The sequence below is a fragment of the Argiope bruennichi genome, chromosome 9 (assembly GCF_947563725.1).
Source record: "Argiope bruennichi chromosome 9, qqArgBrue1.1, whole genome shotgun sequence".
NCBI lineage: Eukaryota > Metazoa > Arthropoda > Arachnida > Araneae > Araneidae > Argiope > Argiope bruennichi.
In genome coordinates, this window is record NC_079159.1 from 74037377 (window position 1) to 74053063 (window position 15687).

A 15687-nucleotide genomic window follows, 5' to 3' on the forward strand; every position below is an offset into this window, starting at 1 on the left:
TTTAAATTTATGGTTTTTCTTCATCTCCTTTCAGTTCCAGCACTTCTGATATAAAAAGGAGAATGTCAAAGTAGTTCAAAAGATCCATCTATGATGATAGCTTTATTTGCTATTTTTTTTGTCTTGCTGTTATCTGGATAATTATGCATTTGATGATATGTTTGAAATATTAATAATAATAATAAATAAATAAATATAATTTAAATAAAACAGAGAATTCTATTCTTGCAATTTCACGATGCATACACCATATTAAAAAAGGAACACGCTAAGATCAAATTGAGAGAAACTGATGTTCGCTTTTGTGGGGATAATTAGCTGCACTTAGTTTTCATAATTTTTTTAATAATTTCACCGATCAATTTTTGTTTGCCATGATAAATCTATGATTCTTTTCATTCTTTCTACTTCTTATTCACTGTTATCCATGATTATGACAGAAGGGCGTTTTAGTAGTAATATAACTCGATATATATGATGCAGTGAATAAATTCGATACTTCTAAAAGAAAATAACAAATTTTTATTCCATGTAGATCTACATATATAAAAGTTTCGTGTAGTTTAATTACAAACTCGTTTAACAATCCAACTGAATAGAAATTCAAGCATTCCGAAATTCTTGAAAGTCAGGTGTTGACGTAGGAAGAAAATTGTCCAATGAAAATTTGGATCTGTTCAGACCTTAATGCACAAAAGTTCGGCTAAGAATGTTTACTTTTTTCGACCCATAGATGTCGCTTCGCTTTTCAGTGGATTGCCGTGCGATTTGTCAGTCTAGACCTGTATGTAATTCATTTCATGTCATTATTCGAATCGAGTGATTATTCGAACTTCGGCATTAAAAATCTTGTAATTGTTGATTCTTTTAACATTCCTGCAGTGTAAATAAAGACTTTTGCAGAAGGAATTCTGATTGGATTTAATACGTGTTTTTGAACTGTCATGTGAATTTACATTAGTGCTGTGAACATTCATTCTGCATTTTAATAGAACGTTGAATGTACATATAGGATACCTGTTAGAAATGAGTTGGGGAACAGAGCTTTGGGTAAGATTTTACGTAATTATTTTTTTTCACGACTTCGATATAACGCTGTATATAATTCTTTCCATTATTTTTCTAGATTTTGGATTTATTAAGATCGATTGTTGTGTAATAATATTTGTTTTATGATAAGGAAATTTTGAACGTGCATGTGCGGGGGGTGTTCGTTTGGAAATTATATCGCACCTTTTCCTCTGTTGTGTTACCACGAGAATCATTGTAAGAAAAAAAGTTATTTATTGTTAAGCTTGCGTAGTTTTTAAAGTTTTCTGGTTATCTGAGTGTATTTGAGAATGCAATCCGATTTCTTTAAAAGTGCAGTCGCGAATTATATTTTATTGTAATTTTTTTCTAAATCCAAGTTAAGCAATTTTATCTTTATTATATACGTATTTCATTTATCTTATTTTTTGGAGGTATTGACAGTATTACTATTGTTTATTATCAGAACGTGTAGATATTTAAAAGTATACTATAAAACTTTTTGTATGATTATTTTATAAACGGATCTAATTATTTTAAAATAATGAGTATTTAAAGTAAGTTAATCCAGTCGCTTTTTCATTTCTTCACAAACTTTTTCACAATTTTACGGTTTTAAGATAAACTATGAGAGGAATCGTTAATACGTCTTATATTTAGCTAAGAATTAAGCTGTTATAGACATGATATTTTGATTTACTTTTTGTGATAATAGATTTTATGTAGAATGCAAATAGAATGTAAATAGGTTAGATCAGCATTAATAGTTTGAAATAGAATGCGCGATCGACAAAAACATTTTATACTGTGCAATTTAAAAAAAAATTACTAAAGGTAGTTTGAAGAGCAAATCATTTTTAATTTCAGTTGAAGACTATAAGTGTCATTTGTAAATGGTTTTGTTTATAAACAAAGTTTCAACTGAATTTAATGAGCTATTTTCTTGAGTTTATGAATAAATTTATATTTATAAAAGGTAAATATTCTACTTCTTTCCTGAAAAATTTATTATTCTATATTCTTTCCTTTTTAATATGGGAAAAAAACTTGCATTGTTTTTGGAAATTTTGAAATTAAATTGCATACCTAAAGAGTATTTATTGGATATGTCATTTGATGCTTTTTATGAATCTGAAGCATGTGTGTGTTCGGGGGGGGGCATCTGAAGTAACCAAACTTTCGTATTGTTAGGATTTTAATGTTTCAAAATAGTATTTATCATGTTTTTTGTTAGAAGTAGAGAATGATTACTTTTATGTTGTGAAAATAAATTTGTATATATTAGATTTTATAAATGAGCTTATAAAATCCTTTTATATAAGTACATTATAAAGTGCATCCAGTGAGATAAAATATAAAATTCTTTATCTATTATTAATATAGGATATTCATTATTTTCTAAACAAATTAAAGGCAGTTTTTTTTATAAGTGGCTATATATTTGGGATTAAATTGTATTTTGTTAAAGGAAAGGAAAAAGGAATAAGCTAATATTGTGTGTATAATTCTGATATCAAATTAAATTTTTATTAGTACAATCCTAAAAATGTACTATAAGGAATTTTAAAAATCAATTTTATTATTTTCTATTGTGTAGATCGATTTTTATGAATTTGCTGTGTTCTAGAATTAAGTGACTATTTTCAGGATTTTTTAATAAAATTCCCTGTGATCTTTTTTTTTTTTCTCTTTTGTAATCATTTTGCACTTTCTTTCTTTCTTTTTTTTCTGATTTCTTTTTAAGTACATAACATAAACTAACAATAAATATGCATAAAAAATATCTAAAATAAACATTATCAATTATCAATTTTACCCTTGATTTTAAAAGAAATTTTATTTTCTCTTAATTTCACTGATTCAACAATGCTTTAATTCTATTCAAGCAAATAAGTTATATCAAAATATTAAATTATCACTCTAAGCAAACCCTTGTACCTTTCACAATTTTAGAAGAAATACAATATTTACAATTAGAAAATAAATTGGATTACTCTTTGCAAAATATATATTGACTTAAAATACTAAATACTTCCTTAAGGAATTTAGTATTTTAATATTGTCCCTGAAGAATTTTGTATAAATTAGGTGTAAATAAATAGGTAGAAAAAATGGTTAACAGTTAGAGAAGAGGTATCTGTTAAAAATTCAATTTAAGTGTATCTCATAATAAGAATAACCTAATATTTGAAGACAGTAAAAATTTTATTTATGAAATATGTAGCATAAAAGAAGATAAGAAATGGGTATATAATAATGATATTAATTTTGATTTGCAAAAGTTGAATATGGCTCATTAAAATTGAATATATGTTCTGTATTTTTTTAACCAATGAATATTTAGTTGCTAAATAGATATAATTTATAAAGTAGATTGTTAATGGTAATGTTTAAGTAAGTTTACAAAGGAAGTATGCAAATTGTTCTACAAATCATTGATTGGTTAGTGAATTTGTTTTCTATTATTGAATAATACTATTACTTTGTTATGTAATGCATTAAATAGATTTGGATTAGAAAATCAGAATTTTTGAATCAAAACTGTTTGAAGGATTGAAATATTATTGATACATGTGTACACATTGTATCCTTGTGTGAAATGCTATCATTTTTATTTCTCTTAGAAATATCCATAACTCTGTTGTGAACAACTTTTGAAGTATTGCACATTTAATGACATAATAACAAAATTAATATAAATAGAATCATTAATGATAGGTATTTATGGGGGCAATACTTCACTTCAATCCATGAATCATCATTTTTTTGAAACATATTGTTGAATTAGTATTTAGATAATATGTTTATTAGAAAGTTTAACTAGTTAAGAAATCTTTTAATAGTTTTTAACTTTTTCTTAAAATATGTTGTATTTCTGTGGTATTAAATATGAGCATTAAAATGAAGCAAGAGATAGAAAAATGAAGAAAAAAATCAGCTTTTATTGATCATTTAGCTCAAATGAGTGAAAGTGAGGGAATTTAAAGTAAATAAGAAAGTTTAAGTATTTTCTCTTTCATTGATATGTCATAATTTAGTTATAATTTTTCTTAGAAGTTAGTAATGCAGTTTGCTGCTAAAATAAATAAATAAAAAAAACTGGTATATAATTTTTTAATTATTTTCTTAGCAGAATCCGACATGAATGATATTTTTGATGTCTAAGTATTGGTATTTAGATTAAACTTATATACATAGTATTAATTAAAACTAAAATTTGAAGAAAAAGTAGAATTGCTTTAATTTTCATTTATGAATTAATGGGTCTGTTCCGTTCTAAAAATTTACAAATTTTTTTTTATTAGATATGTTTTATTAAATTAATATGAACATTTAAATTAAGGCATTTTTGCTTCATTTTTATTTTGCAAATTTTATTAAATAAAAAATATTCTTGATTTTTTTTTAAACTGGAGAATTGTAAAAATATATTTAAAGAAGAAATTTTATTTGGATAAGAATGTTTTTAATGCTTGATATGAGGAAGAATATTAATTTCTAAAAATATAGGTAATGGATTTACTAATTTTATGTTGTAGTACGTCCATGGAACATTTTGTTTACAGGTATAATAGTTTATTAGTATATGAAGATTTACTTCATGATCATTTTATTTTTTACTTTTCAAGTTAAAAAAATCAGTTATTTAAAATTTCTGATTTACTTAAAATTTGTTCTACAGCAAATTCAAAATCAATTAGGGAAGAAAATTGCATTAGAAATTATTTTTATATGTTAGAAACTTCAGGTGAAAGCGGAAGTTGACTAAGAAAGCGTCTTAACTTTGGAATTTCTTTTTATATTAAATTGAAGGGTATTATTAGAAATAAGTAATGAGTCCTTTAAAATCTTCTTTATATTATAATCTATAATAGAATTGGTCAGTGAAATCTGTAACACTGGGTGGTGTAAAAAATATATCTATCATAATTGGATACACAAATCACAAATTCCTTTTTTGGCATCATCATCAGATAGTTTTTTTTTTAAAGTTTAAATTGATAAATTTATTGGCATGCAAATAAACCTAAGTAAGAATATAAATTAGTTATGGGATTATGAATTTTGTATTTTATTTACATTTTTTTTTTAAATGCTGGATTGTATTACAAGTCAATGAATTGAGGTCTGTTCTTCTTATTATTTTATATGTACTTATTCATTGAAGGTTATATTTTTTATTAGTATTATTTTTATTTTGTTTTAGGCACTATATTTTTTCATTAGTAGATCATTATTTATTTCAGTTCGATTTTATTGATTAGTTCTGATTCGAGTATTTGAGAACATTATGAAGACTCTTCTAATGTGCATGAGATTTTTTATTACAACTTTTGTTTTATAATCTTTGACAATAATATATGAAATATTGTTAACAGAATAACAGGTGGGCATAGCTTCTATTTATTACATTTTAATCGCAGTGGTTGATTACTAATATATTAAATTTGATTACTAATTTATTAATTTTTGGTTACTAATATATTAATATTTGATTACTAATATAGTAATATTTTTAAATTAACTTTCCAATTTATTTCTTTATTCTTTTCCATTTATTCATTTAATCTTTTCCTCCTTCTCTCATTTTATGTAGGGAAAAGAAATAACTGCAGTTTATGAGAATATATCGATTAATGGAAAATTTCGTTTTCTTTCTGTTAATTGGCAGAAATTATTTGTATCTCTCAATCTTTGCTACTTTCATGATCTTTGAAATGACATGTGGATGTTTTTAAAACCTTTTCTTTGATGTTTAAACTCTTAACAACTTTATTCTCACTTTGGTAGTGTGGTAATTACGTCTGCAGATGAAACAAAGTTAGACAAGTGAATAATTACAGAAGGAATTTGATTATTCTTTTCCTTCATAACATGGTATTGTCTGTGCCATTGTTTCAATCAGCCGGTTGCCGATTTGTTTGCTGATAACGGCACGCATTTTTAAACAAAGAATTGTTTGTGTATCCACAGCAGTGCAAGCTCTGCTGACTGTGTATGAGAAAGTTTTTGCTTTATTGTCTCTTAGACGAGAAGAAAGCGAACTCCATAGTTGATTTCAATGCTTAAGATTTTAATATTAACTTATTTTATCTTTAAAATAATTAGAATGAAATTTAATATTGACTAATATTTATACCAAACAGAAACAGCCTAAAAAGCAGGACCTAAAAATTAAATTTTAAGCGATTAAGATAATATATAATTTATTTTTGAGTTATTGAAAAAGTTTTTTTTTCAATGATGAATTAATTTAGTGGATTTTTAAATTTGAAATCTGTGAATTAATTAACATTTTACTAAACCTATTCTGAGTAGCATTTTGTAATTGAAGTCCTGCTGATTGCTCTCCTTTTTCTATCAAATTGTATTCTTTATTTATAGTGAAAATTGATTCAAATGTCAAATCAGAATGGAATCATTGTTAGCATAATTATCGTTGGTGGCAGGATTTCGATATCGAACCTCTAGTTCGAAACATTATGACAATAATTAAAGCTTGATTCGTCTGTCTTTTTATTTTTATTTTATTTTTAATATTTATTTGTGATTATATAACAACGATAATGGCCACGAAAATGTATATTCCCTTTGTCTTATAACAGTAGCAGCAATTGATGAATTTATCTTTTAATAATAGTTGCGAAAGAAAGAAAACATAGATCTCAACATTTATGAAAAAATTAGATAGAATTAAACAATGAATCAAAAATATTACTTCTAATTTTTTTTCTTCAGTATTCAGATAATTTTTGGGTTTTCCAACAGTTTCGTTCATGCATTTTGAACATATAGGTAGAATTTTTGGCTGCGAAACTTTGCTTACTTACTCTTTTCTGTGATAGATTGTTTGATGGTACTTGAAATTCGTTTTGGAGGTTTTCTTTTCTTCCAAATTTGGAATAATGCAAATTTGAAAACTTCAATGGCAATAATAAACTGCTGATCTTAAGGTGTCTTTTCTTCGAAGAGGAATGCATTCAAGTCTTTTTTCCTGATCTTTCATTTACGTCCACAATTTTGTTTTTTACAAAGAATCCACATTAGCGTAAGATTCACCTTGACAATTATTTTCGTAAGCACCTTCCAGATTTTCATTCTGTTGCACTTAAATTGGTTTGTAGCTAATGTAATCCCAACTTTCGGAGCTTTTCTTTTTATGCAGTAACAATTGGGCAATGTTAATTCAGTATTTGCTTGAAAATTCTTTTTTCATCTTATTTTTACAATGGGTTGATATTCAACAGAATAAAATAATTCCTTTCGATCACTGGGTGAAATTAGAATAATAGTTATGATTCCTAAAATTATGTTAACATAAAAATTGAAAAATGTAAAAATAAATAATAAATGTCTTGGATTGAAGGTCTCATTGGAATGGAATTTGTAATTTTATGGCGCAAAAGCCAACACCCCAACAAGTGGTATGTATATATTCCTCGTAAAATTCATTAACTAGTAAAACAAAGTTTCCTCCAAATTAAAATATAATAAATAAATTTATGCCTGCGTAAACAATAAAATTGAATTATAAAATATGAAAGAAATCTCAGAATGTGCTAAGGAAAAAAAAAAAAAAAAAAAACTACAAATATACTATGCCTAAAACTGTGAGATCAGCTTTGCAATCTGAATACTTCAGTGCCTTCTCGCTAAACAAAAAGGTTTAATAATTTGTAATAGCATAACTTACATTTATTATAATTCCTATTTAAGTATGCACTTGCTACTACTGCTATGGAACATAGAGAGTATTTAATATTGTCGGGCTGTGCATACACCCACTAAAAAATGAATGATTTTAATTTTTAAAGATTTTAAAGTCAAAGAGAAAAAAATGTGCGGAAATAAAATTTGTATCACTAAAAAGTTTATTTTTTGAATTTTAAGCTGGCATAGAAATTTTTGTGCAGTCATATGTAACCGAAATAATTGCTAAAAAACGTTAACATTTTGATTAATTTTTAACTAAAAATCTATTTAAAATTTTGAAAACAAAATATTTTCTCATTGCACACCTGATGCTGAAAAAGATAATAAATGTTCGAAATTTCATAGTTCTATCTATCTGCTTGCCATTTTGAATGATTTTTACATCATGTGTGGCGCTTGACGGCAACTACAGCTATATGCTTCCTCATAAACTTTATAATGGTGAAAACATCATTTCATAGTTTACAAGGTTCTTTAGAATCCAAATAGAAAGTATTTATAAAGTTAAATTTCTTCAAAAAATTTTTTTTATTGATGTTTAAATAAATTATTTGTTCATTTTTTTCTGAAGAAAAGTTGGGAGGGGGGGGGACTGTATTGAACACTTTTAACTATACTTTTTAGTTCAGAATTTATATTGTATGAATCGGAATTACTGAGTAAACACCTGATGTATGTTGTTTGTATTTCAAACCTTTTGTTATCAAAAGTTTTCAAATCTAAATTTCTGTTGTCATCGCATTGAAACTTTATATTAGGAAGTCTAAGCCTTAAAAAAGTAATCAACATAAAATTATTTGTATTTGGGATACAGTGAGTTACTTGGTTCTTTTTCCAGTTCATTAGAGCAGGCTCAGCTTATCGACAATAAAGGACAAAAAAAAAAAAAGTGTTTGTCTATTTCACAATTTATATTCTTAAGCTCTCTTTTTTTAATATTTCGCTAAAGAAACCGAAATCTCTAAGAAATAGTCGCGCTTTGTAATTTTGAATGTTGAAGGCCATCGCTGACCGTTTTTCAGACCGGTTTTCGAAATGTTCGTTTACTCTTTCTTATTTACCATCATCCCTTTGAGAAGGAAATTCAAATTTTTCTTCATATCTTTTCCCCGTACTGAGCCAAGAACCGCTCTGATAAGCGATATTTAGAAATGCTCTGAAAATTTTCTCACATTCTCTGCGAGATTTTCGTTTTCAACCAGGTGTCTTCACGTTTTATTCAGTTCGTTAAGTAGCGTAATGAAAGTTGTGAACAGTGTGACAGCGTTTTTGAGGATCTTGTTTTCCAATAAAAAGGTAAAGATCAAATAGTTATTTTTAAATTTTCATTTAGATGCAATTTTAATTTTCTTTAAGATTGTTGGAAAATTTACTTTTGAATTTAGGAAAATTACTTGGTTTTGATTGGTTTGTGTTGTAAAATTATTTGGATATAAAGAGAAAATAGAGTTTTTAAAAAACTTGATTATATTGTTCACATTATTTATTCGTATAAAATTTTCGTCGTCCCCAAAATTTTGCCATTTATTTTTGTGAATAATTAAAAAAAAAATAGTGACGGCTTATGTTTTTTTTTTTTTTTTTTTTACAATAATTGGAAATTGGTGTAATAATTGGAATACTGTCCCCAATGTAATGTATCATAGTTTCGGGGTGGAGTGGGGGTAGGGGAAGATACCAATCTATTAGATAAAATCAAAAGTTATTTTGTGTAGTAAACTAAAAATATTCAATAAATTTTAAATATCTAATAAGAATTTTTGAGGAATCGTTTGCAATTTTAATTTACAGTATTGTTGAGTTGTATTTGCATTTATTTAATGCATTTTATTAAAAGAACGAAAGTAAACTGGATTAAAATCTAATAAAATTTCGCTTTCTGTCTGTAAAACACTAAGATAAGACAGCCCTAGAGCATGACTTTTCGGCTCTTAATCATGAGTCATCTAGCAAAGGTAAATAGCACCTAAAGCATGGTATTATTATTTTTTTTCCCTTTTTACCAGATTTGACTTTAATAAAATAACATAAGCGCACTAATATTTTGTCTGCATCTGCCCATAGCATCGTTATTTCTTTTGTGCATCCTTTCGTTATGTCACTGCTCCATGCTGATGTATTTTAAGTAAATAAATAAATAAAAAATAAATAAATAAAAAAAATCAGAAATAAAATTAATTTTTGATACGGGTCTATTGTCTTCATAGGTGATTTTCATTTGTTAAAGATCAAATTTAATTTTTAAAAACGAATTTTCGAAATAGGAAGGAGAGCTGCTGAATTTAAATATCATCCAAATTAATAAAACTTAATTTTCCGAATTGAGGAGAGAGATGCCAAATTTGGATCGTCGCCTTTATTAGACGGTGTCGTAACCACAGTTTATAAATAAAATTTACAAATATAAATTATGACAAAAAATATTTATTTTTACGTATTTCTGCCCATAAAACAGAGAATTTATTTCGAAAAGAATGTAAATGCTGTTTGTTATCAAATTATGTGTTTTGGACTAATTATTAGAAAATATGTTTATGGAATAATTTGTTAGAGAAAGCAGTTCGTGTTTGCAGTTTGACAACAATTGTTTACATTTATTAAAAATTAGCCACGGCTCTGCCTGCGTTTATTTATTCTATGTATGTGTGTGTGTAAGAAAAATCAAAATGCATATAATTTTACGTCATAAATTTTCGAATCTTTTTATTCAACTTCTAAAAGCGTTTTAGAAATTGAGTATAAGGATTTTGGATAAACGAACACTCTTAGTCTTTGTTTGTCTCATATATGTATATAAAACTTGGGAGTTCCTGCTCTAGAACTTGACAATACATATTTGACCATTTGAGAAATATGTAGTTTCTAAGCTCATGCTGGCAACTTTAAGAAATTAAATTTTAGCTTAAGAAAATATCAATTTTAAGAGAAGAGAGCTTAAATACTTAATACCTTGATTTAGTGCTTAATATAATAATACATGTAAATTTTATAAATAATTTTAATTGCAATTGAAAACAGAATTCCAATTATTACAAAATTCAAATATGACGCATGAAAATACTTAAAAAAATATTTCCGTTATGTTTATTTTTGGTTTACCGTAGAAATATGTATCTTTGGTTTCGAGCAGATTTTATAGCCTGCATTCATACTGTTTTCAAATCTTCCTTAATGTTTAATCAAATATTTGCAATCCAGTATTTGAATTTAAGCCCTCAACATATGACATATTAACAAGAATGAGGGGGAAATGGCTAAATTCCAGATACTACGAAGTTAAAAGGAGACCAAAAAATGTGTAGTTTATCAAAGTTAGAAAAAAGTATCTGTTGATATTTTTTTAAAAAAATTTTAAAATCTTCGTGATAAAAAATATATAATAATTCTATAAAAACTGACAAACTTGTCGAGAAAAATTAGCGAGGAAATTCATTGAGCTCAAGTTAAAAAAACAGCCGAGAAGAAGACGGTCGAGAATGGTATACCAAAATGGGACTAAATTACTGTGTTCATATATTAAATGATATAAGGAATTAAAAACAAAAATAAAGAAAAAGAAAAACTAGAAGGAAGAAAGAAGAAAAAGAACAAAATTTAGAAAAATTAAATGGAAAAAAAATAACCTATATAGTGATCTCTTTGGATAGATTCTTATATTTTCAATGTTGATCGTTATAAATTGAACTGGTCGAATTTCATCTTTATCTTTAATCAATAGAGAAAAAATTTAGTACTTCAAATATTTATGTTTTGATTGTTAAATAGTAGGTAAGTCAGCCATCTGACTCTCCGACCCGCCACGAAGGCACACGGATTTAAACCATAAAAACTGAATGACCGGACCGCCGCAACAGCAACATTGGCGGGAACTGTAGTTGAGTCCTAACGGCCATCACCGGCCACGGTACAATCCTCCCCGAAGGAAGTACGTCCCGTCATCGATGGGAGGAGTCAGATCCCCCCCTCCATTTGTGTACCCTCCAGGGTGGCGAGATCCAACCACCATGCCGGAAGCATCTCATCCTCATTTCGATGCGCCCCTCAGGGGTTTAAATAGTAGATAAATAATAACGGCAATTAAATAGCTATTTAAAAAAAATTGACGATATTATTTTTTTCTCATAATCCCAAACACATTACATTCTCAAATGACAATGCTGATGTAAGTGAGTTCTAGGGAGTCGACACAGTGACGACATTTAAGCATAGAATCAAGTAGGAAGTGTTATTATGCAACAGTTTGTAATTTTTAACAGTTTATAATAATTTGCTGAATAAGTAACTAATTTCGAATTTCGTGAAACGGTAAAAGAAACTGAAAAAATCCCTCCCCCCTTGTTTTAAATGTACGAAACTTTCAGTATTTAGTTAATGCGTATAAGCACTTTGGAATAAGGAACGAAGTTAGTATGGTATTTAGTGCTTTTGCATTGTAAATGCGTCAGTATTAGCTCTGAGAAGCAGCTGAGTACATAGAACGGAGCTATTCGCATAAAATACTGTACGATAAATCTGTAGAGATTTAAAAATTGCACTTACTTATTCGACGCATTGTTGAATCAGAAATTACTCGCAATTAGTTCAATTAAATAACTATAGTTGCAATTATATTGGGTGTCATTTTATCTTGATTTATGTGTCGTAAAATACTGCTTATTAGCCATCACTACTACCATTTTATTCGAGTTAAAAAGAATAAGGAAATGCTTTAACAGAGGAACTGCACCTTGTTTGTATCAAAGTCCTACTTCTCACGGCTATTGACATCTACTACAGTGAAAGCATAGAAGATAAGTAATAATGTTACTTTTAATCCTATCTTTAGATCGGCATACGCATAGGTTATTTGAGCTTGCTAGGTGCGTGCATTGTCGACACAGATTTGTTAAAAAGAACCATTCTGTTTCCTTGATGATTTCTTCAAGTACAAAATAGAAAAGCTGAAATGTAGTTTTCGTGTAAAGCTGTTATACTTTTTTTTTTCTTTTCATCTTTCAGAGCAGAATCTTTTTAATAAAATGTATTGTTAATTATAGTAGACTGACTTTATTATGAATTTACAGTTTTAGTGAAAATAAAGTGTCTTTTCTATTGAATTGATGTTTATAATTATCAATGACAGTTAGTTGTAACATCCATTTTGAGCTCCAAATTCAAAAGCTTTCTAATTTTGAAACTAAAGGTATTTTTAATTTAGTTGTGTTAATTGAATCTGACCGGATCCCACAGTTTTGTTCTCAAAGGCACTCAGAACCGATATGGAGAATAAAAATGATGGTTTACATGCGTTTACTATTAATTTTCTATATAAAATTGAAGAGAATCACCGATTTCGGGGGCGAAAGTTTTAATTTTATATTTTAATATATTAATGCATATATAATTAATTCATATATTTGAAAAAATAATTTTCAAAATTCATTTTCTGATTTCTAAATATATGCAACTTTTGTAAGTTTATAAAAATTGTTATTCCCATAAATTTACTAGCAGTGTATTGACAAGGTTATGACAGTGTGTCGGTTTAGAAAGTTATTTATTGATTTCAATTATCTTTTTAATTCTAAATATTTATATAAAACTGAAAATTGAAATTGTTATTCCCATAAATTTACTAGCAGTGTATTGACAAGGTTATGACAGTGTGCCGGTTTAGAAAGTTATTTATTGATTGCAATTACCTTTTCAATTCTAAATATTTCTATAAAACTGAAAATTGAATTTCTTTAATTAAGAAAATGGACAGTATTTTTGTAATAAAATGTTTAACATTAAAAAAATTTTTTTTAGCTCCTTTGATCTTTACGAAAATGAATTTCGCTTAGATTTTTTTCATAATCTGAGAAAATTCAGCTATTTGTTGTTAAAATTCTATTCATACGTAGCAACATTTACATTTAAGTACTGTAGAAATTTTACTTCGTAGTTGGTCAATGGCATTAAGACATGTTGATTGGTAGGGTAGTTGTGCAATGCAGATATAGATGTCCCAGGAATCAATCGTTTGAGACATCATCAATTCAGAATATTTCTATATTTATTTATCTATTTAAAGGCTTTATAACAAAGGGCGAAAAAAAAATTCTTTGTCTTCGGTTTGCTATCTGACCTTACTACATCATAGTAAGCTGCAATAAAAATTTAAAGTAATATTGATTCTTTCTCCTCTCTTGTAGAAAATAGTCTATTTATTATTTTCAAAATCAAGAAAAAACTTGATATGAATCATTTTCATGGAAGTCTATTCTAATTTTTCATAAAGTCTAGTATTAAGGTATTATTACGGAAACCAATTTTTCTAACATAACAAAAGATGTCTTGTAAATATTGACTCGACATAATTGTGTCTGTAGGGAAAACGACTCCAGTCTCAATGGATTTTACTTTCACTTTGTTATGGTTCTTGATTTTTCATATTTCACGAGAACAATCTTTGCTTTCTTCCCGAAAATATATAATTTCTCGCTACATAAGAGGATCATCTCGTAATCCATTTTAGTAGTCATTTTGAAAGGGAAAAGTGACCGTTTAACATCAGTAAGCTTCTTAGTGCCGACTAATATGGTTTCCATTGCAAACCTAGTTACTTTCCATTTAGGTTGACTCCATTACCACGCTTCGTTTATTTTCTCGTAAAAAGAAATACTGAGAATCGTCCAACTTATTTGAATTCAGCTTGTATTTCATTTCAAATAACATAATTTGTGTCTGGGCGATTGTTTTTGTTCTTGAAGAGCTTTATCTAGCGCTCGAGAAAGATTTAGTCCACTTATTTTAAAAGGACTTTATACTTTTTATTTTTTATTTTTCTTCTAGGAAAGGAAAATTTTAAAAAGAATCATCTGTATCTATGTATCTATTGGTATTGATATTCGCAGTAGAGTTCAAAAGCATTTTAGATGTGTATTCTGTTACAGAAGTGCTGGCATTTAAATTTTATGACTTGACTATTTAAAGACTATTTCTTTATAATTAACAACAGTTACAAATTATTAAATTTTGTTGACAATTATTAAATTTGTCAACTAAAGATATATTCAGACTTATAAGTAATAACTGAAATACATAGAAGATAATATAAAGCTAGGTGAAAGCGTTTCACATGACATATTAAACTTATAGCCTGCTACTCATACTGTATCACAAATATTATTTAGAAATATTCTTGATTGTGCCATCTCTAGTTCTAGCGTAATATAAACCAATCCTTGCAAGAATAAAAATGCAGTAAGAATGAGTTATTAAATTTTTAGTGAAATAAATATATTTTAAAACTATAAGATGTCACTAGAAAAGTTGGTTTTTAGTAACGGCGTTGATCATACGTGAAAATATCAAATAGGTATTAAATCTAAAGCTCACAACGAATTTGTAGTCATCTTTACTCTCTTCGGACAGTCTGGTTTATGGAAGAATTACCAAGTTTTATCTGACTAAACCTCTCCTAAAGTTTTATTTTAATAATTGCTTTATTACCGTGAATTATGTTTTCGCTATTTTTAAGAGTATTAGTTAACCACTATATTCGTTTTATCTAAATCCATGCGATTTCTAATTATAAGGCTACTTGAAAAATGCGATGGACAAAATTCTAGAATGCGTATGGAACTGAGGTAAATCATCAGTTATGAATGTGCAACTGTATCGTTACTGATTGGTGTGAATCGTTTCTACCAATTTTGTACTTCGTTTGCTCTTTATCATCTGATGTGGACGGTGAATATTTCAAAAACATTGTCTTGCGATTTTCAGTGAGATTTTTTGTACATTTTGTTGTTGATTTATAAAATTTAAGCTATCATTATTTCATGACTAGATATTAGATATTCATGGCTTACTGAAAGTAAAATGGATGGGATATATTTTGTACTATTTTGATTTGAAAATGGTTGCAAATTAACTTTTGTAACGCCGTTCCGTAATTGAAAAATGATTTTAGGAAGT

At 27.3% G+C, this 15687-nt stretch overlaps 1 protein-coding gene across 3 annotated transcripts in view; it reads left to right on the plus strand.

Annotated features, from left to right (window-relative positions):
- Positions 1-751: 751 nt before the first annotated feature.
- Positions 752-15687, plus strand: part of LOC129983811 (formin-binding protein 1-like) — an 85945-nt gene continuing 71009 nt past the window's right edge. For 2 of the 3 annotated variants that reach the window (XM_056093454.1, XM_056093455.1), the window contains exon 1: positions 8938-9039. In XM_056093454.1, the coding sequence (XP_055949429.1) occupies positions 8983-9039 (57 nt within the window). In that variant the 5' untranslated portion in view covers positions 8938-8982. Of the gene's footprint in view, positions 1051-8937; positions 9040-15687 lie in introns of those variants that run through there. The other variant, XM_056093456.1, reaches the window with a different exon arrangement.